At 41.2% G+C, this 27,627-nt stretch overlaps 1 protein-coding gene across 1 annotated transcript; it reads left to right on the plus strand.

The window, feature by feature from the left end:
• On the plus strand, positions 1-26,187 carry ttc7b (tetratricopeptide repeat domain 7B). Its single transcript, XM_040042811.1, has 21 exons — positions 1-121; positions 2,958-3,112; positions 3,211-3,286; positions 3,381-3,473; positions 3,748-3,911; positions 5,544-5,665; positions 7,080-7,158; positions 8,014-8,189; positions 8,361-8,424; positions 8,523-8,660; positions 8,789-8,977; positions 9,108-9,225; positions 11,129-11,186; positions 11,498-11,570; positions 11,744-11,904; positions 12,001-12,117; positions 14,588-14,685; positions 20,079-20,219; positions 21,654-21,856; positions 23,863-23,936; positions 24,377-26,187. Exons 1-21 carry the CDS (start codon positions 1-3, stop codon positions 24,522-24,524), a joined length of 2,568 nt encoding a protein of 855 aa, XP_039898745.1. The 3' UTR covers positions 24,525-26,187.
• Positions 26,188-27,627: the final 1,440 nt, after the last annotated feature.

Genomic DNA, 27,627 nt, shown 5'->3' on the forward strand with positions numbered 1-27,627 from the left:
ATGACAGCGAGGAAGTCTGGTTCACGACTGGAGATAGAGATAGAGCGATGCCGCTCGGAGGCCCAGTGGGACAAGATTCCAGAGTTGGTGCGACAGCTCTCGGCTAAGCTGATATCAAACGGTAGGAAGTGTGCCGGGTTTCTCCGCTGTTTGTTCATCCAGTGTATGGGGCCTCCTCCCTGGCCTCAGTCCTCGCTACTTCCTGGCAGAGGCAGCCGATGCTGGGAGTTGTCGCCTCTGCTTAGAGCCAGTTACCTCGTAAAGACTTAAGAAAGAGATGTGACAGGTCTTTGTTAAACTTTAGGAAGGTTTGAGTTTAAAGATGTGAACAGTTTTCGCTGCTGTGGTTGAGTTCCTGTGTTCTGACAGCTCAGTTTCCTGTCACGCAGAACTTCATTCAGAAATGTATCCATTTAACGTTGGATGTGTTTGACTAGTGTGGAGGATCAATAACGTTTTATGAATTGTACTTCAAGAAACATCGCTAGAGTAAAACGACAGATTTATCTCACATTTTTTATTTATCTATTTATCTTTTCAGCTCACTGTCCCCTTGCCACCAGTTAAACCGATTTGGGGCGCTATCGGGGTACTTACTCGATACTTTAATAAATTAATATGACCTCTGCCAATTTTTATTTGTGCCGAATTTTCCAGAAGGTTATAGTTCTAAGTTGTACCCCTTAACATTTATTTAATGACGGCCATGCGTTTGCTGAAACCACTAGATATTTAAATGTGGTAGTTTTTCAAATTCTCTCTGGTTGGCTAAGATAGCTACAATACGTGCTAGCTGTCAAACCGCTTTCTCAGGGTATCAGTAAACGACAGTGTGATATTTTAGTTTAAAAGATAAAACCAGTTAAGCAAGGCTGATGTGTTACTCACGACAGACTTTTTTTTTCTTTTTTTTTAAAATTCTTATTTTTATTTTTTTGGTTATTATAAAAGTTACATGCAAGAAGGACTTTCTCACTTTTCTTAATGACATTTGAATGAAATGAAAATAAGATGAGAGATGTAAACTACTTTAACAGAACTATAGTCAAACTCATTTATATGCCAACCTTTGTCATGCAATTTAAATGTGCTTACCTTTTATGTTTAAACATCATTATTGTTACACAAGGAAAAGTTGGTTTATTTATTTTTTTTAAACTTGTATCATTGCATCTGTAAAGGATATGAAACTGGAAATGAGAGAGATTTATTGTGAGATTTGAAAGAAGCAGACAATAAAGCAGGAACTCTGTAAAAACACCTTAACTAAAAAAAAATAAAACTGTTGTTTAAATTAAAAACAACTAAAATATAGTAGTGAAGAGTAAGTATAACTGTAAAAACAAATACAACTGTAAACAGAATCCCAGTAAACCTGTATCTTCTGCCTGATGGGAGAAGACTGAATAGGTGATTTGCAGATTAGGCAAGGTCAGTGGTGGTGTAGTGTGAAGCTGTGGAAAATAGACTGCATCCAATGATCTTGAGAGCTATATGTGCTGCTTTTTCAAGCTGTTGTTTGTCCTGATTGGTTGTGCTTAGCTGTCTTGGTGGGCTTTACTAACAATGACAGTGGTGTTCGTGTCCCTTGATAACTATTGATGTATAGTGCTGCCCAGGAAGCGGAAGGACAAGACCCTCTCCAACAACATGGCCAGTAGTGGAAAAGGAGAGATGTTGAACTATTTCCCTTTTAGAGTCAACAGTAAGCTCTTTAGTTTGAGATGTGTCGAAGGTCCAACTGTTGTCTTTTCACCACCTCATCAGCTGCTGTTCCTCACTCCAGTATGCAGATTCCCTTCCTGTCACAGATAAGACTTACTGCAGTGATATCATCAGTGAAGTTAAAAGAAGCGGAGGCATTTTCCTGTAATTATTTTGGCCACTTAGTAAACAAAATAAAACAAGCTTTGTTAAATTCAATTTCACGTATATGAAAAGCCATAATTGGCCTTTGTTTAAGCTACAACCCCTTTAGTGAGCACCATATTGTTTTTGTATAACAGAGCATAAAAGTCTGTTCATGATGACCTGAAGCCTCAGGATGTTTCGTAAGTACCTAGTAAATTCAAGACCTAAATTCAAGTCCACTGTAGACTAGATGTGGATTTGGGGAATCACCACTGATAGTATACAAAAGAAGGAAGTAGCAACTATCACTTTATACACAGGTTTGGTCTCCACATTTTTGCATTTTTATCCAGCACCTTTTTTGTTTGTTTTGGAGTCATTAGTGAAGATATTCAGATCAGAGCCCGGAGTGCATAATTCTGTCTGGTATGTGTGCAAACAAAGCAGTGTTTCTCCGTGTGCAGATTTGCCATTCTCACTGTAACCCTGAGTAGTTTCTGAATAACCATTAAGCCTCAGTTCATGCATCATAATTTACACTCGGGGTGTTTTGAGCCCCTGTTACGTCCATATTTTCTTCTGTGTTACTTCTTTGCATACTTTTATGGCATTAAATTAAGTCCATGTTGCTTGGCAGATATTTTGCGTGAGCGTACACAGGTTACAGGGTTTGCCATTGTTGTCATGTGGTTGTAGCGACAGCTTGGCTATAGGAAGCTTAGATCAAAGGATAAAGTAGATGAAGGCACTGCATGTACTGCATTGATGTTAATGCCTCATTGACAAACTCAGGTGTTTGAGAGAGAACTTTAACCAGGTGTTCACCCTGCATTAGGCCTTAAAGTCATAAGGCAAATAATGAATGAAAATGGCACACCTTTACAGGTGAGTATCCAAGGAGAACATGCAAACTGCACACCAAGCAACCAGAAATAGGCAGGTTAGGGAGAAACCTAGTGTAAGACAAATAAGGATTTTTTTTTTAACTGGGTCTCATGCTCATGAGCATAATAGATCAACTGTAAGCTCTCAAAGTGTTGGAGACATGCTGGATGAGGACAAGAGGATGTGATGTCATGGTTGCTCTGACCTCCTGATTGTTCCAGATGACCTGGGCGAGCTGCTGTTGGGTGAATGTAAGCTGCAGACGTACCTGAAGGAGAATCCCATCAAGCAAGGTACAAGTCCCAGGGTCCAACGGCCAAAACTGCTGGAGGTCAGGAAGCATCTCACTGCTGCTCTGGACAGAGGAAACCTGAAGGTAACCACTGGGCTGAAAATCAAAACTCCGAACATAGAGACATCCTTTCTTATTTATTTATTTATTCATTTATTTATTTATTCATTCCTCTCTTCTAGCCGGATTACATCCAGGAAGCTAGCCTGTTAATGGCCAAACTGTGCTATGTGGAGGGAGAATACAAAGATGCTTTAGGTGACACACATTTCTCATATTCAATATTTTTTTTCCCCCTCATTTTAGTGAATAAGTAGGTCAGTTTATTAATACATAATTCGTGATTTGACAGGGCACTACAGCAAGGTGAACCTGGACGACATGCAGCTGGCTGGAGCTCCTGTGTACAGGCTGTCTATGATAGCAGAGTCTTATGCGACTAAAGGTATACACAGTCCTTGTTTGTGTCCTCCTTAACCTCACTTAAACTGTCATCAAGCTAATCAGCACTAATCTCTGCAGCACCTCTTCTCTCCACATGGTGGCAGTGCAGTGCCACAGATGTAAAAAGAAGCCTGCAGACTGCACTGTTTGTCTTTGAATGTGTTTAACTGATTTCATCTGGGAAAACATTCATCAGTGACAGTAGGTGATGGTGTCAAATAGGGCAAAATGTCTCCCAGTCACACCATGTTTCTTCTTCTCTCTTTCTTCCTCAGGTTTGTGCCTAGAGAAAGTCCCAGCTGCTTCACCGTCTCTATCCAATAAGAACGCCGGGTCTCCGGCGTCCAACAGGACCATGACCGAGCGGGAGCAGGAGATCATCACCTGCTACGAAAAGTCTGGAGACATTGCTTTGCTCTATCTGCAGGAGGCCGAGAAGGTGTGTTGTCAGGCTGTGATGGCTTCACAGAGTGCAGTGTTTTCTCTGCGTGTTGTTGTTTTTCACTGTCCTTATGGGCGTGTGATGAACATCCTGCTGACTGCGTTCGAGTTTGACTGATGCGCCACCGCCCTCGACGGCCAACTGGCAAACAAATCTCTTCGTCTTTATTTGCCGAGAGCACAGACTGAGCAAACTGCAGTAAAACTGAGAAGGATGCAGCTCAAATATTCCAACCTGGATGTAGTGATACTTGTGAGAAATTCAACAAAACGTGTGCAATATTACAGGTGCTAGTTAAGGAATACTTTAACGATGTCATGATAATGTATTTAAGACATAGATGGGAAAACCTTCTGTTTATTTTAAAGCAGAAAAGCAGCTTATCAAATGCTGAAACGGGAGATATTTGATTGTTTGTTGAGACTCTAATACCAGAAACTTGCATAGCTTATCTTTTAACATCTTTCTTATTAGTGTTTTAGAGTTGAGGGGCTGTACAGCATGGAAATATACTTTTTTCTTTAAACAACAACACTGGGAACAGTGGGTACATTCATCAAATCACAGAGATGAAACTCTTAAGGGAATGAACTAAAGGAACATTTTTTTTCCCTCCAAAATAATCTCTTTATCTCTCCTGGTGTGCAGTCCTCTTATAATGCACTCCCTGATCCTTAAAGTATTTTACTGTATTCTAGTTTATATTCAAAAGTATGCAAAGCGGCTTTCAGACTGATTTCCTCCACCTTTCGTGTATATATGTGTATATATATATAATATATAGTTATAAGAGATTTTTTGTTTTTAATTATTGTTTTCCAAAACTACCTTATCTCTGTCTTTTGTTCTTTGGTGGTTTGCACATCTTTAAACATTTTAAAAACTCAGAAATAAAAAGAGAGTTAATAATCAAAAAGGAGAGAGAGCAAATGCTGCAGTACCAGGTTTGACTGTTCACTTGCTTATTTGATAGTTTTCAAAAGGAGAAAAGCACAATGTCAGTAGTCTTTCAGGAGTGGTCCGGTATTTTTAACACTGTTACGTTTCCTTAAACGTGGACTCATCTGACCCTGAAAGTTAAAAGTTGTTAAAATTTGACTGCTCCTCAAGAAGTTGTTTCAGGCTTGTTTAATTACATCCAAAAAGACCGTAAAAGGAAGTATTTAGTAACCACATTTAGTTTTTCGATATAGCCTGATATCAGATTCTTTGTCATATATTGTGCCTTTGTGACACACAATATATTTCCGGCAGGTGTCAATTTTTGGACTGCCAATGAGCCAGTTTAGCACCTGAAGTCATTTACTCAAAACAGACATTATAAGTGAGAGACGTGGAACTTGAATAATCCTGAATTGAAATTTGTGGAAGAATTCTGCAACGGGAACGATGGTTGTGGAAGTTTAATATTCACTGAGGGACAAAATCAAATCAAATAAAGCGGAGGTTGAAAAATCAAAGTAAAAATCAATAGAAGTAAACAGTTAAAAGTCATGCAGTGATTTCCACTGCAGAATCGTGTCTGTTTTTTAAATGCAGAGCCGCCTGAGATTAAAATAAGTCTTATTGATTCAGGTTAGGAGGGGTTGAGTAAACTTCTCGTTCTTTTTGTTGTTTGTTGTTGCATAGGCGTTGTCAGCAGGGATTCAGAACCGCAGTCCAAAGCCTGGCCCGACAGCTCAGGACCAGGAGCTGGGCTACTTCCTAGAGACGGGCCTTCAGAGAGCCCATGTCATCCACTTCAAGAATGGGTAAGGGGGGGCGGGGAACACATGGTGGTGAACCTGAGAGATCAGACAGGAAAGTTTTTACCTCTCTGGCTCTTGCTGATGTTTTTTTTTCTTCTTTTTTTTTCTTAAACCTTAGCAGCCCTCTGTGGGCATTCTTCACTCATTCAGCAGTTGCAGTGTTACAGAGCTGCTGACAGGTGGAATAAAAGCAAAAAAAAAAAAAGTGTGAACATGGTTAAGTAACGTTCACGGTTGAGCTCAGAGCAGTTCACACAGCGGTGTTGCGCTAAATGCTGCTGGTGGTTTCAGTGTTGCAGCAGCTGCTGGACGCCTCATGATAGTCTCTGTCCTACAGGGTTTCTGTTTTTTGTTTGTTTTGTTTTTTCTTTCTTTTTACTTATTGCTAAATGATTGTTTTTGCTGTGAAGCAAACCAAAAATATGTAGACAGTATACATACTCTGTTTTTGTAAATATTGAAGTCTGGCCTCAGGTACAAATATGACATCACAGAGCAACTTGTCATAGTTTCTAGGAATAACATGGTTTCATTTGAAGCTTCTAGCATAAAAAAATGCCTCACACAGCATTAAATGTCCATAAAAAAATATATTGTGTGTGTATATATTGGAATGTGACTTTAAATAAGGCCTGTTACTCTTTAACTTTCCTGTCATGTGTATGGCCAAAGGTTTAAAAAATTAGGTCATCCTGTGTAGAGAGTTTCTTCTGCTTTTGGCTTTGCATGATGTAAATGTGGGATGATATGGTTTGGATGGTTAAAGATTTCCAGTATGGAAATCTCAGTCACATGACGTTGCCTGTGAGCAGAAAGCCCACCTGCTGGTGGCAGCAGTAGCAGCCAGTCAGAGGAATGTTAAAGGGTTGGTGGAGCTGAAACAGTTTAATTCAAACTTAGAGTCCCCACAATATAAAAACAGAATTATTTTAAACTGATAGTCATGCAAAGATATTCAGAGAGTCCAAGTATAAAAACATGGAGCTGGAAATTAGTGTCTGAAATTAGTGAGTTTATATTTGCACCATTTTCAAATTGTTTAAAAAAAAAATAGTAAATGATGTGAAACAGTATGGTCTCCTAAACAGTTGTGTTCTGGTGCATGCATAGGCTTGCTTTTACAAAATGTAATCAGAATAAACTAAGTAAGTGGAACCTAATTCAACACCTTTATCTAACGGTTTCTGTTTGTTTCCGAGGGGAAGCCAATGAAACTGAGCTAAATCAACTTGTTTCAGACAGAAGATAAACAGAAAAATTGGGATTATTTTGAACTCTGAATCATGCAAAGCTACTCAAGTGGTCAAAGAAAACCAATACACACAAAATTAGACGAGTATGTGCACTGGACTCAGTGTCGTTCAGCAGCCGGTAATATTTTTTTTGTCTTTCCTGTTTCCTGTCTCCATCATTGCAGCAACCTGACACAAGGTGTGGGCAGGTTTCGAGAGATTCTTCGGGCTATTGAGACCAGAACCACCCAGAACCTACGAATGGTGAGGAACAGTTTATTAACACTTAAGGGAACAGCTTGGAATTTTTGGGGAACATAATTGTTTGCTTCATAGGTACTTTAAGGTACTAGAAGTAAGATTTTGTTCTTGTTTTTTTTTTTTTTAAGACTGTCTGTTCAAACTGCTGCATCTTCACAGTACAGAACAAACTGTTGTTGCACATTTAAGCTGACAGAAGTCAAACTGAAAACATTTTGTGCACCAGAACTTTAGTTTTCATGAGCGTGCTATCATTTCACCTACACTGACACATGAAATGATGACTCTGAGAATGTTTGAAGCAAAGTTAGAGTTATGCCTCAGCGAGTGGTAGACAGAAGGAGAGAGAACTTACACTGCACGGCACTGCTGTCCACAGATTTTTTTGATTTGTACTTCAAAAGGAAAACTGTTTCTAAATCTGGCCTCTAACAACAATAGTGAGGTTAACTAATGGTCACTGACACCAAAATTCAAATGATTTATATCTACACATCCCCAAAGTTGAAAGTCAAACACTTGCCCAACAAACAAATGACAGAGCCCAACGCAGAGGCTTCACCCGTTTTCTGTCTGTGGCAGCCGACTTTAACTTCTTCTCATCTTAGCAACAAGTAATACGTTTAAAAAATTTCCCAAATTGTCAAATTACTCCTTTAAACACGTCACTTCTTCCACAAATTGCACCACAACTGTATCGTCTGTCTGTCTCTGTCTGTTGGGAAGAATCCCAGGACAGGCTGTTAGATCCAATAGTTGTAAATTTTTATAAGGATGTACGTTAATGACGAAAGGGTCCAGATTAAAGCCTGTGCTGTGCTATAAGAAGTTTAATATAAAAGTGTTGTGTTCGTACAGACCATAGCCAGACAGCTTGCAGAGATCTTGCTCAGAGGAATGTGCGAACAGAGTTACTGGTCTCCTCTTGAAGACCCACCCGTTGTGTCGCCCCTGGACGATCCGACACGCCAAGGACACACTCATAGCAAGAGCTACAGCCTAAGCCGACGCCCACGAGTGTACTCGGGAGAGAAGTAAGAAGCAAAGCACTCTGCGTGGATACCAGATTAAATCTGCTGCCAGTGTACTTTTCCACCAATTTGTTCTCATCACTTTTCTCTCCATTTTTTCCCTCCCTTTTTTTTTTCCTCCCTCTCATCCTCGTCCAACTCCATCGGCCTCCCGCTGCGTTCCTCTCCTCGCAGTCTGTTTTGCCCTCAGGAGAACACAGAAGAAGCATTGCTGCTGCTGCTCATCAGTGAATCCATGGTGAGGCACAAACTCTCTGCAGAGTAAACCACGCCAGAACACTGAGCTGGTTTTTCCGTATTCACATCTATGCATACGTGGGCATTTGTGTGTTTCAGGCCAACCGTGATGCCGTCCTAAGCAGAATTCCTGAACACAACAACGATCGGATCATCAGTCTGCAGTCGGCCTCGGTGGTGTATGACCTGCTGACCATAGCTTTGGGCAGGAGAGGGCAGTATGAGATGTTGTCAGAGGTGAATGACCCCTCTGTGGACCGCAGTCACAGTGACTGTGGGGATAGTATTTTCACTGCTTTTGTTCCTCAACAAACGTTGGTGCCTAGAGACATCCCAATAAAACAGAAAAATTTACTTTCTTTCAGTGTTTGGAGAGAGCCATGAAGTTCGCCTTTGAGGAGTTCCACTTGTGGTATCAGCTCGCCTTGTCGCTGATGGCAGCAGGCAAATCAGCTCGTGCCGTTAAGGTTCTCAAGGAGTGTATCCGCCTGAAGCCCGATGACCCCACCATCCCGCTGCTGGCCGTAAAGCTGTGCATCGGACCTCTCCACTGGGTGCGAACCGTACAGCTGAGCTGCCCTGTGAGGGCGGTTTGTTAGTTCTTAATATAACTACCTCCAACATGTTCACCAGTGTCTAACTTTCTCTTTCTGTTCCTATAAATTTCCCTCTGTCATCATTCAGCTGGATGAAGGAGAGTGCTTTGCAAAGATGGTGATTGACATGGGAGAGAAAGCAGCTGAATTCAGAGCCAAAGGCTACTTGGCTATAGGTTTGGTTTACAGCCTCAAAGCCACTGATGGTAAGTCTGTTCAGGAGAAGTTCCATCTCCTGAGTCATTTTCTTGGTGCGAACGTGTGAGCAAGATTTTTATTTTTTTCTGGGTGAAAAGAAATCAGGAAAAGCTACAAGTTTGCAAACTCATTGGCTGATTTGGACCAGAGTCCAAATCACCCTTAATACATTTTTTTTCAAGCCTAGCCCAGGTCAGGAGGGCTTTCTCTTTTTTGTGATTTTGTTTTTTCCAGCTTTCAAATGGTTGTGCATCATCAATTTGTCCCTGCTGCCTACTATGCCCTATTTCACACTGTTTAAAAATTTAAATTGTAGGGTCATTTTAGGGTCAGGAATTCAGTTCATGTGCAAAAGGCCATGAAAAGACTTCTAAGAAAGCCATCACAGCACTTCATGTATGCAGGGGCGTGGCTAAAAATTCTCAGCTGCAGACCTGTCACCAGGGGCCAGTGTCGGGAGATGTTTTTGAGCCTGTTAGTTTGTTTGTTATGACACCTATTGCCCAACAACAGCACAAACACAAAGAATTTTTGTTTGTAGTGAAGTGAAGTGAAACTGAGCGATAACAATGAAAACGTTTGATGGGGTTTCTTTTTCTTTTCTTTTCTTTTTTTGAGCTCCTTCCTCTTCGCGGTGAACTCGATGCTGCTCTTTCCCGTTCAAGCAACTTTCAACCACTTAATATGACAAGCAAGGGGTGGAGCTGTATATGAAATTGGGTGCTCATTGCAATGATCATATCTGTGTAATCCTCCTTTGTAACACTTAAAAAGACCAGTATTTACAAAATGGTCCTAATGTTTTATACAGTATGACCTGAAATGAGCAACTGAGGCCATAAACCAAGGTTTAGGAGGTCCTGACCGTTTTCGATGAGGTTTCTATGGGATCATAATTCTTTTTGCCCCCTGGTGGCCATTAAAATAAATGCAGGTTTAAGGTCTTCACTTTTCAGACCCAGATGCTGCTTCCATCTTTTTTCTACATTTATTTATGCATATTACACTTTGATCTTTAGTGGGCCAGACCAGTGAATATCGTCTTTCTGTCAGTGTTAAGAAGTTTAACTGCACATTTAATCCCTGCGATATCTCGATAGAAGAAAAAGAAGTGCAGTTTAAGCACCACACCTCGCGTTTTATTACATTTTGAAGAAATGCTGCTCTATTTAAATGAAAGGAGTGTGTCGGCACAACTCTTTGGGCTTAAATTGTAAGAAATAAATGTGTAAAAATACAGAAAAGGGTCTGGTAGCTCAGAGCCCAGACTGTCCTGTAATTAGAAAGCGGAAGGCTTTTGTTAATTGCCAGAAAATGCCATATTTTATTTATTTTCCCGTGGACACGTCGTACAAACGTTGTCATTTAGTTGTTTGTCTATTGCTTCACAAGTTTTGTGTTGTACAAATAGCTGTGTAGGAGGTCTTTAGCACTAGGACAGACTTTAAAATTTATAAAAAAGTCCAAAATTTTTACCCTACTTCACAGTCCAGTGGTCCTTATGTTTGACACCCCTGTTGTATACTGTGCACGGTTGCAAATTTATCACACCTTTGCTCACTCTGAGTAAATTCAAAGTAAGGGAAGTGTGAGTCATAGTTCTTTAAGTCTATGTTGAAGCCATGAGTTCTCTCCTCATTTAAAATCATTCACCTTCTTGAGTTTTCAGCCACTTTTCAAGTGGTTTTGCTTTTGGGTATGTGTGCTGTCAAGGGACTCTTTTTGTTTGTGATGAGTATGATGGCAGATCTCTATAGACCGCTTGCTTACATGAGGCGATGCATCATCTGTTTCTGTTTCTGGCCCGGATGTTTTTGCAGTATGAAAAGAAGTGTGCAAAAAGCTGCAGTGATTCATAATCAGTGTTACTGTAAAACCCATCGGTGTGTTTGTGTCTCTGCATGTCTTTAGCGTCATTGCGGAGCACACAGGAGGAATACCAGAGGAAAGCTTTGGGAGCCTTCCAGAGGTTCGGACTGAGCTATGATGCTCTGTTTTCTTTTTTACACTTTAAACTTACCACCCTGCCAAACCATTACATTATGCTTTTGACTCATTTGAACCTTCGTGCTTGTGCTATGACTAATCTGTGCGCAGTGTTTGGCTTTGACATTATTTATTCCCATAAATATGGTCAGCATTTGCTTCCCTTTTCCACCCGTCTTGCTGCAGCGCTGACCTTATTTTTCCACTGGGATCTTTAAAGTTTTATCTAACCTTATTTAATTTTTTATTTGCTGCCTCTTGAACACAACATCTCCTTTCTCTTCTCATCTGTAGAGCTCAGAGTCTGTCTCCAACTGACCATTTGGCAGCCTTCTACTTGGCGCTGCAGCTTGCCGTGTCCAGACAGGTAATGCGATGTACAGTCGTAGCAAGAGAAAATCAACACAAGTGTTTGTGACACTAAAGGCAGACGTCCAATTTCAAAACTCCAAGGAGTTGCACATATTTAACAAAGTGCTTTTTATCCCAAATGTTGTGAAAACCTGTAGTTTGTGTACATATGTGTGTGTATGTGTGTAGATCCCCGAGGCGCTAGGCTATGTTCGACAGGCGCTGCAGCTTCAAGGAGATGACGTCCACTCCCTTCACCTGCTGGCCCTGCTTCTCTCTTCCCAGAAACACTACCACGATGCTCTCAATATCATAGAGATGGCTCTCTCCGAGTACCCTGAAAACTTCAAGTGAGCTCACAGACCTCACACTGAGGGGTTTTTTTTGTTTTGTTTTTTTAATTTAGCTGGATCAGGCTGATTGTGAGCTTGTGTGTGTCTGTGTAGTCTGTTGTATACCAAGGTGAAGCTGGAGGCTATGTGTAGAGGACCCGAAGAAGCTCTGCTCACCTGTAAACACATGCTGCAGATCTGGAAGAGCTTTTACAACCTTACCAACCCCAGGTACGCACACACTCCCCCCAGATAAAGACACTACTATTTCTACTACTAATAATAATAATAATGGTAACAGTGATGATAGAATTTACAAAATGCAGACAGGCAAAACTAGAATATCATCAACTCCAAGGTGCAAGATGGATGACAAACCAGACACCAGATGGTTAAAACCATCATGTAATAGAAGGTGGTCACAGATTTTTGTGAACGTCATCTCGTCAGGCAGGTGGTTTCAAATACACGGGGCCTCACATCTAACGTCTGCTGCTAGTTTAAGTCTTAACTTTGGAAGTCGAAGATCTAAAGATCGATGAAATGTTCAAGTCATACATAAATATTACAAAACACGGAGCCTGTGGCTAGAAGGCAGGATTGGTCTCATGTGTTCTAGCAAAACCAGTAAATGCCCCCAAAAAACCCCTCTGCTCTATGTCAGCCCCTCCCAAACTTAAGAAAAACACTGCACATGATAGTAAAATCACAGCGGGAGGTACTCGCTTTCTGTGAGTCGTCCTTTTAATATTCAGGTTGTTCCAATTTTGATTTTTGATGATGATTATCCAATAACGGCTCCGCCAAAGTCAAGAGAAATAAAATGGTTATTATTTGGTCAGATAAATGAACAATAACACATGGTTCAAATCACATGGCTTTGTTTTATTGTTGTTTCCTTTTTATAGTCCCTTAAATTTTGAGAATCACTGCTTCTCTTGTTTCTGGTGCCGTAGCTGGAGCTGTAACAAAACAAAGAGTTTGATCTTTTTTATTTGTTTGCTTTTATTTTAAATAATTAAGATACGGTGCCAATAAAAAAACAATAACTATACCGGATTTAAATGTTACTATCCCCTTTAAGGTAATATACTTCCAGATTATTACTTGTGATCAGCGGTTTAAAACCAAACAAAGTGCATCAGATGTTGAGCACCATGATGTCTGGGCGTCTAATCTAATGTCTTGAGGAGTTGGAGGGAGAGCATTTGTAACCGAGGCAGGTGGCTGTGATTTCTCATTTTTCCTACTCTGGAGATTGAGCTCCCTGCGGCTTTGACCTCTATTCCAAAATAATATTAAGGTTGACGGGTCGCTGCTGTGAAGATCTGAAGATGCAGCCTTCGTCCTAAATAAGCACCTTCGTGTAGGTCATAACAGGACTGGTGTGGAGCTCTGAGATAGGTGCAGAGGTGTGCAAGGAGACTACCTTGAAGGATCTGGCCACCAAATGTAACATTTTCAAGACTTTTAAAAAGAATTTAAGAGTCTAACTTTGTGAAGACTGGATTACACTGAACTACCAACTGAGCACTTTCATGGAGAAGCATTTAATTCATTCTAATGGTCTTGGCATTTAAAAATGCTATAATTCCAGGCATGTTTGGTGATGTGTACTAAAAAGCTTCTGTGGACAAATATTAGTTAATAACATAAACAGTAAATAAAGTTTACTGTTTATGTTAACCTGATGTTAGGTTTGTTTTTAATTTTAATCAAAACCTCACTATGTGAAAACATAAGCTGGTATTAGTTTATATTTATGATCCTGCAACTCTTGCCCTAATTAAATGTGCATTTAGTAAGGTTTTTTTTTTAAATGTTTTACACGCTTCTTTTTGCAAATTTTCTGAATGGATTATAGCATAATTATGAAATATAAGACCTTCCCCGACTCTCTCTGTTGATTCTGACAGTCTGTGGAGTGACTTCTTTGTGAAGAACTTGGGAATTTTCTGCAAATATCCAAAGGATGTGGCATTTACGCCCGCTCCCGAGTGCCGCTCCCAGTGCCAACAGTGAGGAAGTTAACATTAGCTTATGAATGGTGTCCACTAATCACTAATGTCAACAAACAGGCACAACAGGAACACAAAAGAAAAAGGAAACACTGATGTGACTTTACATATGGCATTTAATTCATAGTTTTCCAGACTACAGATCACTTTAAGCCATCTTTTTTTCTGGCTAATGTTAGCCAATGCTAGTAATATGCCTAATTTCTTTGTTTTTTTTTTGTCTGTGTGCATTTGTCCCATTTAAATGTTTCAATCATCAAACAGAATTTAATACAAGATAAACATAACCAGAGTAAATACAAAATGCACTTTTTAAATTATTTCATTTATTAAGTGGGGAAAAACCAACCCAAACCTGCCTGTTCCTGTGTGAAAAACTCTTCGCCCTCTAAATCTAATATCCTTGTGCCATCCTTGGCAGCAAGAGCTGCAATCAAGCATTTGAATAACTGGCAATGAGTCGTTGTCTCTTCATTAATAACACAGTTCCCTTGAAGCTTGATCTAACTAAGAAAACAAAAGGTAACCAAGGCACTAAAATGCTTTATCTCCTTGTTTTGGAGGTCATGTTTGCTCAGCAGCTCAATCCCAGGCCGTGTTGTGTGTGTGTGTGTGTGTGTGTACTTGCATGCGTGCGGATGTGCTTTTTCCCTTTGTTTACATCCACGTGTGTTTCGTGGCAGTGATTCGGGGCGTGGCAGCAGTCTGTTGGATAGAGCCATAGCAGACAGACGACAGCTCAACGCTATGACCCTGCCTGACTTCAGTGACCCTGAGACTGGTAGGTACACACACCTGAAATCTACGTGCTCAGCGTTCATCAGTAAACATGGAGTCAAACTTGTTTAATTATTCTCTCTCATCTAATGGTCATCCTGATGTCTTTTTTACAGATAGCAGAGGGAAAAGTCTATAAAAGAATCTGATTTCTTTTAACTTAATGTATAAACTTTAAAAAATGGGAGCATTTTAAAAAATGTTGTTTGAAAAAAGGTCTTTTTGTTTCTATCCTTTCTTTAATCCTTCATTAATTTCACTCATTTCTGTTTTATTTCCTCCTTTTTAAGTCTCAGGTTCTTCCTCTTCGCTCTCTGGTTTCGAACCAGTCTCCCCCACCTCCCCCTCCACCATGTCCACCGTCTCCTCCCCGCTGTCTTCCCCTTCTTCCCCTGTCTTCATCTTCCAGCCTCCCCGTACTCCTCTGCCTCCACTCCGAAAACCATCTTTCCGCTCTCCTCTTCCTTCCCTTCCCCCTGCCCTTCCTCCTCCTCCTCCACCTCCACGCACAAAGACCAGGACTCACTCCTTCTGCAACCACGCCATAGTCCGCCAGCTGTCCTCCAACTGTAATCCTCCTCCACGTCCGCTCTGCCTGTAGCACGGTGTGGAGACTGACCACAAACAGATGTCATCACTAGTTGCTTTTGCCTGTTTCTGTGATTTTCGAGCTACATATGTTATGACTGCTGTTAGTTATAACATCATAAAAATTTATGTCCAGAAACATGAATAGAATTAAAGATCCAAACTATATTACGAAGCACTTCAGAGCCTCCTGAGAGACCAGTTGGATCTCTGTCATGCTCATGAAGTCATGAAATTTCCTGTACTGCAGAGTACTGTCAGGCCAAGCTGTATTACTTTAATAATGCTGAGAAATTCACTGATATTTAAAACTATTTAACTATTCAAAAAATATTTAAAAAGGACGGAGGCAGCACCATTTCCTGACACATTTAAATCCTCCTGGATGTGGTTTTAAGGCAAAAGAAAAATCTTAAAAGTTAAAAAATGCTTCTGTATTTTTTTGGAGAAGATATTAATTACCTGCTTTGCAATTATTTTCTTACTTAAAGGCATCACTTGTTAGTTCCTGGCTTAATATAATGTGCCCATAAACCACCAGTTATCTTTGAACTCGTCGATATCTAAGAAAGCTCCTCTTATGAGCAGCCACATCCTTCTTGTGCTTTCACCCGCACTGATGCTTGAACGGATCGTGAATTAGAGAGATTTGTTTAAGCCTGGACAAAGAGACTAAAGAGACTAACCATTTTGGAGTTTTGGCAGAGACAAACTCCACAGAGCTGCTGTAAATCCTGGCATGTTTGCAGAAACTTTGATGTGGATTGAGTTGAGTTTTGATGCATTTGCTTTGCTTATTTTGTGACTTAAACATATGCGCGCGCGCACACACACACACACACACACACACACTCACACTCATTTTATTTAGCTAAAATTTATTGATCAGATGGGGGGGAGGCAGTTTATGTTATAAAAGATTTTTTTTCCACAGATCGCAGCTGCACTTTCTCTGCACCTCTGTTTTTGTTTTTAATCATTTTCTTCAGTGTTTCCATCTCAGCCAGCATTAATTTGTCGTGCTTCCCAGTTTCGATGTTGTCTGTCCTTGTTGCCATCTCTCTTACTAATGATAATAATAATGGTAATGGTTGTCTTTTAGTTTATTTTTCCCGCAGGCCACAGAACGGTGACAGCTAGTCGATCATCGTGGTTACTGAAAATATGATACATTTACTTTCTTTAGGAGATTTTTGAATGATTAGTTCATTAAAAAGCAAATTCAGATATGCAGGTGCACCACATCATGAGGTGTAAAATATAATGTTCCTCACCAAATTTTGAAACAAAAACCTGTCATGACTTGAAATATGTCAACATTTTGGTATTTAAAAAAACTTTATGGCACTAACTACTTAATAGGCCACTGGGTGTGCATTTATGGAGGACTGACTCTGCCAAACGTTAAAAAAAAAAAAAAAAAAACAGAAAAAAAGAATGAATGACTCAGTAAAATGAAGTAATTTGCCATTAAGCAAACAAACTAGAACATAATTAGTGTTTTATAGCACATAAAAATTAGCTTTTACCTACAGTTATTTTAAGTATTCCTTTTAGTGCATTTATTCCTACAAATAATCGTTATTTACCGATTATTTTTTCTTGACCTAAATATTTCAGTATTTCCACACATACTGATTTTTTTTTTTTTATTTATTTTTTTTATTTTCTATACATATTTTTTTTTTCCATCTATGCAAAGAAACAGTGCTCTTATTTTGAAAGTTCAGTTACTGCTAATTCCATGAGAATTCTTTTTACTTTTTTTTATTATTTTTATTAAATGCAGTTATTCACAGTTTGGTCTGTTTCGGTCCTCCATATTCACATGTTCAATCAAATTTCTGTCATTAGAAAGCGTGCATGAGTGGAAGCGGCTCGCCTGCTGTCATGTGGTCTAAAAGTGACTGTGTGAAGAATGAAAACCCCGCGGGGTGCTGCAGTCTACCTTCTGTGGATTCTTTTGTTTTTTTCCTCATCGTGCTTTGGATATTTCTTCTGTCTCTTCCTCTCTTTCAATCATTAACAGTCGTCTTTCTGTTTCTTTCCATCCCTTCGTTTTATTCAAGGCGGCCTTCAGGACGCTAACACACTTGGTTTTTCCTCCATGTTTTCTGTTTGTAAGTAGCCATCTAACCTCCATCTTTTCTTTTCTTTTTTTCCCCCCCTCATCCATTCTTCCGTCATTGCTCCCCCTTTGTCCCAAGAGGTCCAGATATGTGCCATATTCATATGACGAGAGTATGTGCAAATATCTTCTGCTTTAAGGTGACATCTGCAAACAGTTTTTTTTTTTTTTTTTTTTTTTTTTTTTTTTTTTTTAAATCATGCTGGTGGCTGATCCAAATGCCCACAGTGAGTTAGAAGCAAGAGCTCAGGCATCTTTTGCATGTTGTCACATTAAAGCAGCATGAAGGTGTTCAGAAAACAACTTGTTTGGATTGTTTTAGAGCACAATCCAGATGAGGGTCTTATTTTCCAGCACACAGATGTTATTTCTGATGCGTTTATCCTTTTCGGTAACGTGAAAGAGAACAAAAACTCACCAGGAAGCAGTTTCCTTCTCACGAATGTGATGGTAGTTGTGACAGTAACTGTTACAACAAGCTCGAGGCAAACTGCTGACAGATGCTCAAGTGTTGTAATCAGTTTAACGTAATCTGGCTGAAATCGAACAAACCCCTTTGGGAAGTCTGCGACTTCCCACAGCGGTTTGTGGGAAGTTGCACAAATGAGGAAGTGGTGCAGTTTCTCATGAAAGGCATTATCAGCTCTGTACAGCTGATATCCTTCTCTGTATTCTGACACTTAGGCTAACGATCGCATCTTTCACATGATGTCAAAGTACCGCTCGTGTCAAATATGGGTCTTTGCAAATTTTTGCGTTATTTCAGTGAGTGCCTTCTGCCTGACGCCCTCAAAATCAACTTTGTACCATAACTTACAAGCTAAGTTTAACCTTCATACCATGGAATTTGGCACTATTTTGGTGTTTGTTTATTTTTTGATAACTGAAAAGCACATTTAAGTCCAGAAGGAAACACGGGTTGAAGGTGAGCCTGTTATCAAACTGAGGATAAAAAGAAGACCTCGTTTTGAGCAGCCACATATCCCACATGGTAATCTGACCCTTGCAAATTTAGCCAAGTTTGTTTTTTGGGGGTTTTTTTAATTTTTTTTTTTTTTTTATATGGATCGAACAAGCTGTATCGAAATATTGACTTACACCGATCAGCCTGCCCCAGCCTACTACTCTACAAACCCTGATGACAAAACCTCAGTGGCCAAGTAGGGCGTGGACTCTGCAGTGTTTTTTACCAGAGGAGTCATTAAAATACTTATTTAAAGAGGTGGCAGCAACACACCACTGGAAAACATTCAAACACACCCTGACATCTTCGTAGAATCACAACAAGCATAACGTGCAACAATAAACACTCCACGAATGATGTAAAGTCCAACACAAACAAAGAGCAGCACACACAAACAGTAAGACCTGCAGGTAGAAACAAAAAAGAAAACGGCAGCTGGAGGAGGATCGGAGGAAAGGAGGTGCACGGGAGCATAGTAAGCAACAGATAGCTGATGGGGAGGTCACAGGGTGACAGATCTGAAGAATCTAGAGGCAGGGAACACTTTGGGCTTCATGTAATCTGTAGATCTATAATTCGGTGTAATTCTGGCGTGTTTAATACATTCATTCGTGCAGACCTCCCTCTCACTGGCCACCTCCTCCAGCTCCTCTAGGGATGGAGGTGTTCACTGGCCTTCCCTGGGCCTTATACATTTAAATCATCTTTATACACATCCAAATGTGGATTTGGGTAAAAATCCATATTTGCCATCTTGCAGTACAGAAACAGGCTTGCAGACAGACGATGCACAGAGAAAAGTGAAACAAAGTAAGACTAAAATAAATCAAATAAAGCTTCAAATTACCGAAACAAATTCCACCTGCAGGCTGAAGGTGTTTATTCGCCATCATCGGCTTAATTTAGGGAGCGCTACACGCCATCCTGCCCGTGTTGTGCTGCGTTCGGCTGGGCTGCTGCATGGTGGCGTCTAATAAATGACTCTACAGCAAACAGGATTCTCAGCTGAATCGAGACATCCTTTTGCCACGTAGTCCCCTCTTAGAAATCGTTAAAATTCAAATCTTCTCCTTTTTTTTAAAATATTTTTTATTATTCCTTCAGTCAGTGAAGGGGACGGATCAGATTAAAGCAAGCTGTGTTCATTTTAAATTTAGAAAAAGACTCTAAGAGGCACGTTTTATTCATTTTTAATCCCTTTAGGTTGCAATGCATATGACAGTGATAGCGAAACAAAACAAGACAAAGATCAAATTTTGTGATGTGTAAGGGGGTCGTTCTGTGTGGCGTTGTGATACGTTTGGCTTTTGTGGACCTGCTTTTCCTCCCATGCTGACCCCTGTAATAGTCCGCGGATACGCAGACCATCACAGCGACACTTCTTTTAGTTACTAATGAGCAGAGTGATGCAGTTTTATGCATGATGGTGACACTAATTCATTGTAACTCAGGGCCCTAACACTGTGTGCCGCCGAGTGCTGAATGGCGTGGACTTATTTTAAGGCTTGAAAAACTGTGTGCCAGTGTGGACTCCAACTGTTTACTGCAACCAAACACTGCAGAACCACAGTAATCAGTGGCCTCTGCTGTTGTTTTGTTCAGTTAAAATCACCCTGCATTGTGGCACATGGCTGCCTAACACTGCTGTTGTAGTGGTTAGTCACAAAATTTGGAAGATGGTGTATTCGTCTGTGATGGTTTGATTTCCACCCTCCAGGTTCGGTGCACGCTACCTCCATAGCAGCCAGTCGTGTGGAGCAGGCTCTATCCGAAGTCGCCTCCTCTTTGCAGAGCAGTGCCCCCAAACATGGACCCCTGCACCCCTGGATGACCCTGGCTCAGATCTGGCTCCATGCAGGTATCCTCTTACTCATTCGCAGCGCATGCTTGAAAGTTATTTTATGCCTTAATAATTAATCATTTTGTAACTGGCCGTCAAATACAGCAGGGCACTGTCTGCTCACCTCTTTCGCTGTGGCTTGTGGTCGATATTTGCTTCATCAGAGAATCAGATATGAGGTCAGAGTGAGTGCACCGGCATCAGCCTGCAGGACTTTATTGAAGAGCAGTTTGATTAGATATCTACTGGATATATTAGATTTCCCCTCACTTGAGCTCAGATTCTGATTTCAGCGACCAAGACAGACTGCGGTGTCCACACAAACAGACACACACACTCAGGCTGAGGTAGTTTGTCCGCCTGTTTATCTGTCCAGCTGCTTCCTGTCAGGGTTGGCCATGTCCAGCCCGGCGATACGGCTAATGTAATCAGCCAGTTCAGGCTCATTTCCTCCGTCTCTACTCGTATCATTCTGTCTTCATCACACCAGCGCAGTGAAAGCATCAGCTGGGCATGAAGTGAAGAAGTCTTTTTTTTTTTTTTTTTCTGCTCATGCAGCTTGAAGGGAAAAATGTTTTTATCCTTTCTTATTTTCTGCATCATGTTAAGAGTATTGCCGTGTCCGTGCAGCAAAAGCAGTCCAAAAGTCACATTTAATTAGTCATTCAAACAAACAAACGCACATATGTGCAGGACATATATGATGACGGCAGGCCAGTGGCGAGGTGTGTCGCTGGAGATATAGATTACACGTCAGGCATCAGCTCTGAGCCCCTTTTTGTTTGCAGTGGTGATGGACAGGCTAACAGATGAGGTCAGGCAGGAGTCTCTGTGGACGATGATGGACTTTGAGAGTAGGGAGCAGGTGGAGGAAAGTCTGGGGAGGTGGAGGTATGCTCTGGAGTGAGGAGGAATGGAAGTCAGTAGAAGAAAAACTGAATATATGTGTGAGAATGAGAGAGAGAGAGAGAGCAACGGGTGTAATAGTGAAGCTGCAAGGAGTGTAGGTAGAGAAGGTAGATGAGTTTGGAGACAAAGTTAGGCTGAGATCGTTTTTTGGACATGTGTGGAGGAGGAGTAGCGGATATACTGGACAAAGGGTATTGAATATGGAGCTACCAGGCAAGAGGAAACGAGGAAGACCACAGAGGATCAGTATGTCAGTAGAAGATGCTGGGATAGGGTGAGATGCAGGCAGACTGTAGCCAGCCCCATAGGGAGCAGAAAAAAGAAGAAGATGATGAAGAATGTCGCATTACGTCCACAAAAGATCAACAGATACGAGAGATCATATATCATCAATATGTGTAAACTTGCACCGAATGGGCTTCGGGTGCTTTGAGGAAAAACATGGAACAAAAATGATCACAGTTGGAGGAATTTGTTTTTTAGCCCTGGAGGTTCACAGTGTTTCTATCAGTTTGAAATTCTGCGTGTGTCCCTGTTGAACAGCTGAGGTGTACATCGGCATGTCAAAACCTGCTGAGGCCACGGCTTGCACGCAGGAAGCCGCCAACCTCTTCCCCACGTCCCACAACGTCCTCTACATGAGGGGGCAGATAGCCGAGCTGAGGGGCAACATGGACGAAGCCAAGCGCTGGTACGAGGAGGCCCTGTCCATCAACCCGACTCATGTCAAGACCATGCAGAGACTGGTAAGACACTCTGTCCTCCACCTGCCCGCCTGCAGTGCCCTCACACCCTGACGGGTTTTGTGTGTTTGTATGTAATTACCTACAGTCTGCCGGGACGGTTAAACCTCACCTGAGGAGAGCAAGTTTGTTTTTTGTTTTCAGTCTGCTCCGTCTGCCCTTGTCACGCATTCACTCATGTTGGCAGGCCAGAAACGAACAGACCTGCTGATGGAGAGAGTAACACACAGAAATTCTCTCCAGTGACAGCACGGCAATGGCACCTGAAGGAGGATCAGAACATCAGTAGTCAGTGTGTCCATCTGACCCGAGTGCAGATTAAAATGTTTTCACGCATTTGGAGGCTTTTGACAATTTGTGTAGTTGGTATTTTAGCTTGAAAACTGGATTTTGTCTTGGTAATTGTGGGGAAAGTTTCGAGCTTGTTTGTATCTTTTGAATGCGTGTCTGCAGGAAAAAGATGGTGTAGTTGAACATGCCTATAAAGAAAATTGGCTTTTTCTCCAATTTATTCAGCTTAGTTAATGTTAAGTGATAATTTAGCAATAGATGAAAAGAGTGAAAATAATAAAAGTGAAATAAAGAACTGAGCTGACTGACCCACGGTGGACCATCAAAAGTTAAATCAGGTAAATCAAAGGAAGTAAAAACCGAGACTAAAACGAAAAGCACATGAGTACTAAAAAGAAAAGGAGAAGAGATTAAAAGTGCAGTTATGGCACAAAGAGAAGAAAAAGAGTAGGTTGGAAAAAAAATATGATGCAACCTTAAGTTAAGAGCAACTAAAAACAGGAGGAATTCATGTTTATTTATAAAAGTTAAAAACAACAGGAGTTCAGTCAGAGTGCTTTCCAGTCACGAATAAACAGAAATAATCCGGACAGGATTCTTGGTGTGCCTGGCATCGTTATTAGTTTAAAGGGTCTCCTTCCGGGCTACTCTGCTTATACTCACTTTTTGATAATCTGCGGAGGTCATGAGGCAGTGAAGCAACCCCAAACCAGATGATTTCATCACCTGCAATGACGCCAACTTACAAAGAAGAAGAAACACTTCCCTCATCATACTCACTCACGCTACTGTAAAAAAATGGACGGCAACCTCTTTGTGACTGGAAGAAGTCGGAGATTGCCAGTTGTGGTGATCACTGGGACACCCTCGATCTTCGACCGCTTTCAATTGGGGTCGCCTTTTGGGAGGCAACCTGTCTCCAGACTTGGACCAACTGCAGTCATGTTCACAAATAATTTGGGTCACACTGTGGTTTCCAGCCACTGTTTTCCATTGTTCTGTTTCCTTGGGGTTAAAATTCTGTTAAGACACGTGGTTGACAATAAGACGCACAAAAAATGGTGGGTGGCACCGAAAAGCACAGGTGTCAAACGTAAGGCCCGAGGGCCAGAATCGGCCCGGCGGAGCCTGCAAGAGTTTTATTTTTAGTGGACAGTCTCAGGAATAAACTACCAAAAGATGAAAGTTGGCTGTACGTGGCCACCCGTGTAAAAGCAGTTTGATATTGCTGCTGTAAACTAATTCCTTGTAACACGGGCGTCGATAAAGACCAAGTGGCCACTCGAGGAACTGCACATTTTGGCACATTAGCTGTGGAGGTGGCTGTCCCTCAATAATACCCTGTTGAAGATTACTTCCATTAGTTTTTCCCATTTGCTGAATTTGATCTCCATAGCTCTCATGCAAGGAAAAAAAGGGAGTAGAGAGCTCAGACCCAGTGAAAATCATCATCTTATAACTGGAAGTGTGTAAAATACGGCAGGTAGTTTGCAGTAGAAGATAAATGACACGGCGCACTGTGTAAATTTGAATCTCTGGTTTAAATTCTTCATGAATAATAAATGTTAAAAGTGAGAGGAGGGTGGCTGTTACCGATATTAAATGTAACTTTAGAGCTTCTTTTTAAATAAAGCCAACTGCTGAATCATTGACACACAGCATGATTTTTAAAAAAAGGGGGATGTTCTCTTCTTCTCTTGTTGTTTTCTCTGTTGCAGGGTCTGATCCTGCACCAGCTGCAGCGTTACAGTCTGTCGGAAAAGGTGCTGAGAGACGCCGTGCAGGTGAACAGGTGAGTTTGTTTGTGTTTAAACATGGTAATGTTTGTACGTTTTCTTCTTTAAGGCACCTGTGGTTCAACATTTTTCTATTTCCTCACTTCTTCCTCTTTCCTTCCCACTTCCTCTTACATCCCTTTAATTTCTCCTCTTCTTTTACTTCTCCTCCCTCTTTCTATGCTGCTGTTCTCCTCTCATCCTTTTTTCTTCCTCTTCTTTTTTTCTTTGCTTTCCTCTCCTCGTATTTCCCATCTTCTCGCTTCCTCACTTCTCTCCTTGCCATCCCACTTTCCACCCATATCCCTCTACTCTCATCTCTTCTTCCTCCCCTTCTTTCCTTCTCATCTTCCATGTTTTTCCTCTCCACTATACTCTTTTCTCTACTCTTCCTTCCCCCCTTAAATTTGTTTCTGTTCTTCCTCTTGTGACCTCTTCATCCTTCTGTCCTCCTCAGCACGGCTCACGATGTGTGGAACAGTCTTGGCGAGGTGTTGCAGGCTCAGGGAAACACTGCCGCCGCCACTGAGTGTTTTCTCACCGCCTTGGAGCTGGAAGCCAGCAGCCCCATCCTGCCCTTCACCATCATTCCCAGAGCGCTATGAGAAAAACGCAACACAGAGCATGCCTGCATGCCACTTCACAAACACACACACATGCACAGACCTGTGAAAAGGTGTACTGCCAAACCCTCACACACACATAAACTCAGAGTGTATATAGAAATGCAAAGAGTACAAATAAACAGGCTTCCCTCTGTCTACCCGTGCTTCCCACAATGCCTTTCTTGTGGCCACGTCTACGTGAGTGTGCGTGTCTCCTTCCCGCGCTGTGCGTTGTCTCCTTCGTCAGATTCCGTTCAAATCATTATTCTCAGAAGCCTGAAAGTTGTGTTTACATGTTGTTTAGTCCAAATACACACACATACACTCTGAGCAGTTTTAACATAAATGGATTAGATTTCCTTTAAAAGCCAAATATGCATTTACTTGGTACTGTTCACATCGATGCAGCAGAAAACAATCTTTCAAAAGTGGATGCAAGCGCCAAAACCTGTCCGTCCCACTCCCTTCCTGTTTTTTTGTTTTGTTTTGTTTTGTTTTGTTTTGTTTTGTTTTTTTTTTTTGTTTTCTTATGATGATTTACTGAGTTCAGCAAGGTGAGAGAGCACCATACAATTTAGAGCCACCAGTGGACCCTGTTTTCAGTGGGTTCATGTCTTCATTTTTAATCCCTCTCCCTGCCCTGCATCTTTTCTGCTTTCTGATAATTCATCAGATAAAACTCTGTGTAGTCTCTGTGTTCTGCCCTCACCTGGTTTAGTCAGTGATAAATATTGCTGTATGTATATGCTTGTGGTTTTTTTTTTTTTTTTTTTGTTTTTTAACACTACAAAAACTCAATCCCATTTTAGATGCACGCACAAACACTATATATCAGCAGCAGATCGAGCTGGGGGTCAAACCACTGAGTATTGCCTTCACTGTACTGTAGCCCTGCACCCGTGTTAGCATTGTTAAAATTTGAAGACAGGAACCCACTGTAGTAAATTCAGACTTCTGAGTGGTCAATGGTGTTTGACTCGACACTAAGATCATTTTCCAAAAGTATCTGTTCCACGTTTTGGTGCTTGTATCCATTCAGGAAAGATGCTCGTGTAATGTTATCTGCATCTGCATGGAGGGGGATCGTTGTTACTGTATACCTGGCTCAGGATCAGCCAGGTCTTTAAGGTATCCAGCGGAGCATCGACGGACTTTCACTGAGAAATAAATCGGTGTAAATGCCAAACCTCGGGTTGCATTCGCCCTCACGAGAAATCTGATTTCCTGCAGCTGATCTTAAAGTGTTTTTGTGAAGTTTTTAAGTGAAAAAATCAAAGTGCCACCTGGAGCAACTCAAACAGCAACAACATATAATCTGTGGAAAACTGTTGGAATCTGTGCCACATCTTTCCTCCAGAAATCAGATTTCCTTGTTGAGCGCAAATGCACCCGCAGTGATTGTGTTGTCTTTGTGTCCCATCACCAGATTAATATTTTTATTTCGTTTTTGATTATAAATACAAAGAATTATTGCTGTATATGTCATTGTTCCACTAGTGTATTATTATTATTTTAGAGAGTAAATTATAACTATTTTCTGGAGAATGATGTTGCTGAGAGAGAGCGAGGTATGAAAGGACATCCTCCTGAGCTCAGGCAGTGAGTCCTTTGTGCTGTAAATGAATGATTATGAAGACCAAGATAATAAAAGTGGATAAAAAGATGATGTCTGATGCTCTCTGGTTCTCGTGTGTGTGTGTGTGTGTGTGTGTGTGTGTGGTACTCCTCCTGGCAGCGACCTTGGGGTCGGCGGTGTGTGTTACTTTCTCAGGTGTGTGTCTGTCAGCAAATCGACGCGTGCTCCTTTGTGTGGTTTTTATCAGAGGATTACAGCGCTGACAGGTTTTGTCCTGGAGTGCCAGGAAGCCCCCGCTCGGTCTCTCCCGCCCGCCCAGTCCTGAGGTCTCTGCTGGACTCTCAGGTGTCACTAGAGGTTAATCTCTCATAAAGGTCATCACCAGGGTCCAGGTGTAAACGTTTGCACAATTTCTGCAGTTACTGCCACAATTTCAGTTTAAAAATGACACAAAGTACTTGCTCACTAGGGTTTCTTATTATTGGTTAGTGCACAAAATGAAGCTGGTTGTAATTTGTTTCAATTGTCCAAAAATGAAACTGCAGTCCCTCTAATGGCCACCTGAGGCTGGCTCCAAATGTGAGTCCATCAACAGGACAATAACTAAATAAAAGCGAATGCATGAGGGCATAATGCACTGATGCTTTCATCAACGAATAAAAGCAAGATGACAATATTCTCGAATGACGAAATCCAATCTAGAACTAATTAAGTTGTGTAGAAAGGCGGGACAAGTTTGGAAGTGGTCCAATCAGAAATAATCTCTATGTGCATTAAGGTTAGGCAGCAGCAGATTTGATCTGCTCCTGGGAAACAGTACAACAGGCCCAGTGTTTCTCATGAAAATACAACAAAATGAACATTTAAGGAAAATAAGACTCATTGTAAACCATGTGGAGCAATTGATAAAGACACAAACTTTACACTCACATTTAGTCTGCTATAAACTTATCATGTTTAGTCGGCTAAAACTGAAAGAATTTAGATGCCTAAATTATAACTAAAACTAAATCAAAACCCCCTGGCAACCACAGGTCACTAAGAAAAAATGTGTACTCTTCGACCAGTTGCCAAGTGGTTGCTGGCGGTTGCTAGGTGGCCACGGTCACCTGCAGTCTGCATGAGTATGATGCGAACTTGTCTGCAAACACCGCTGCAGCAATCATATTTCTAAACGAAGGGTGTTTACTTTGAAGGCGAATGATCTTTTTCCAAGGTTTGCTGCCACTCAGAGACTAGTTGGCAAGTGTTTGGAGGTAAAGTTAAGCCAATCTACTAGCAACCAAAGCAGTCACAAGGAAATAAGCCAGCAGCCACTCCCCAACCAGTCAGGGGAATACACATTTTTCCCTAGTGACCAGAACTTGCCAGGAAGTTGTCATCCGGTTTGACTCGCTTCTGTAGTCAGCCTCTAGTGGCCACTAGAAGAAGTCCAGTTGCTGGAAGTTGCCGCAGCTAGTCTGAGGCTTTAGGAAGGGCTGAAGCAATGATGCTGAAACTCTGCACAAGATAGGAAGTGAAATGTGA

Source organism: Simochromis diagramma, unplaced genomic scaffold (assembly GCF_900408965.1).
Source record: "Simochromis diagramma unplaced genomic scaffold, fSimDia1.1 OVJJ01000304.1, whole genome shotgun sequence".
Taxonomy (NCBI): Eukaryota; Metazoa; Chordata; class Actinopteri; order Cichliformes; family Cichlidae; genus Simochromis; species Simochromis diagramma.

Excerpts from the sequence above, each read along its gene's own strand:
- ttc7b (XM_040042811.1), top strand. The coding sequence starts at position 1 with ATGACAGCGAGGAAGTCTGGTTCACGACTGGAGATAGAGATAGAGCGA. Across the intron at positions 5,666-7,079 it reads GTCATCCACTTCAAGAATGG|CAACCTGACACAAGGTGTGG; the intron begins GTAAGGGGGGGC and ends CCATCATTGCAG. Across the intron at positions 11,571-11,743 it reads AGCTTGCCGTGTCCAGACAG|ATCCCCGAGGCGCTAGGCTA; the intron begins GTAATGCGATGT and ends GTATGTGTGTAG.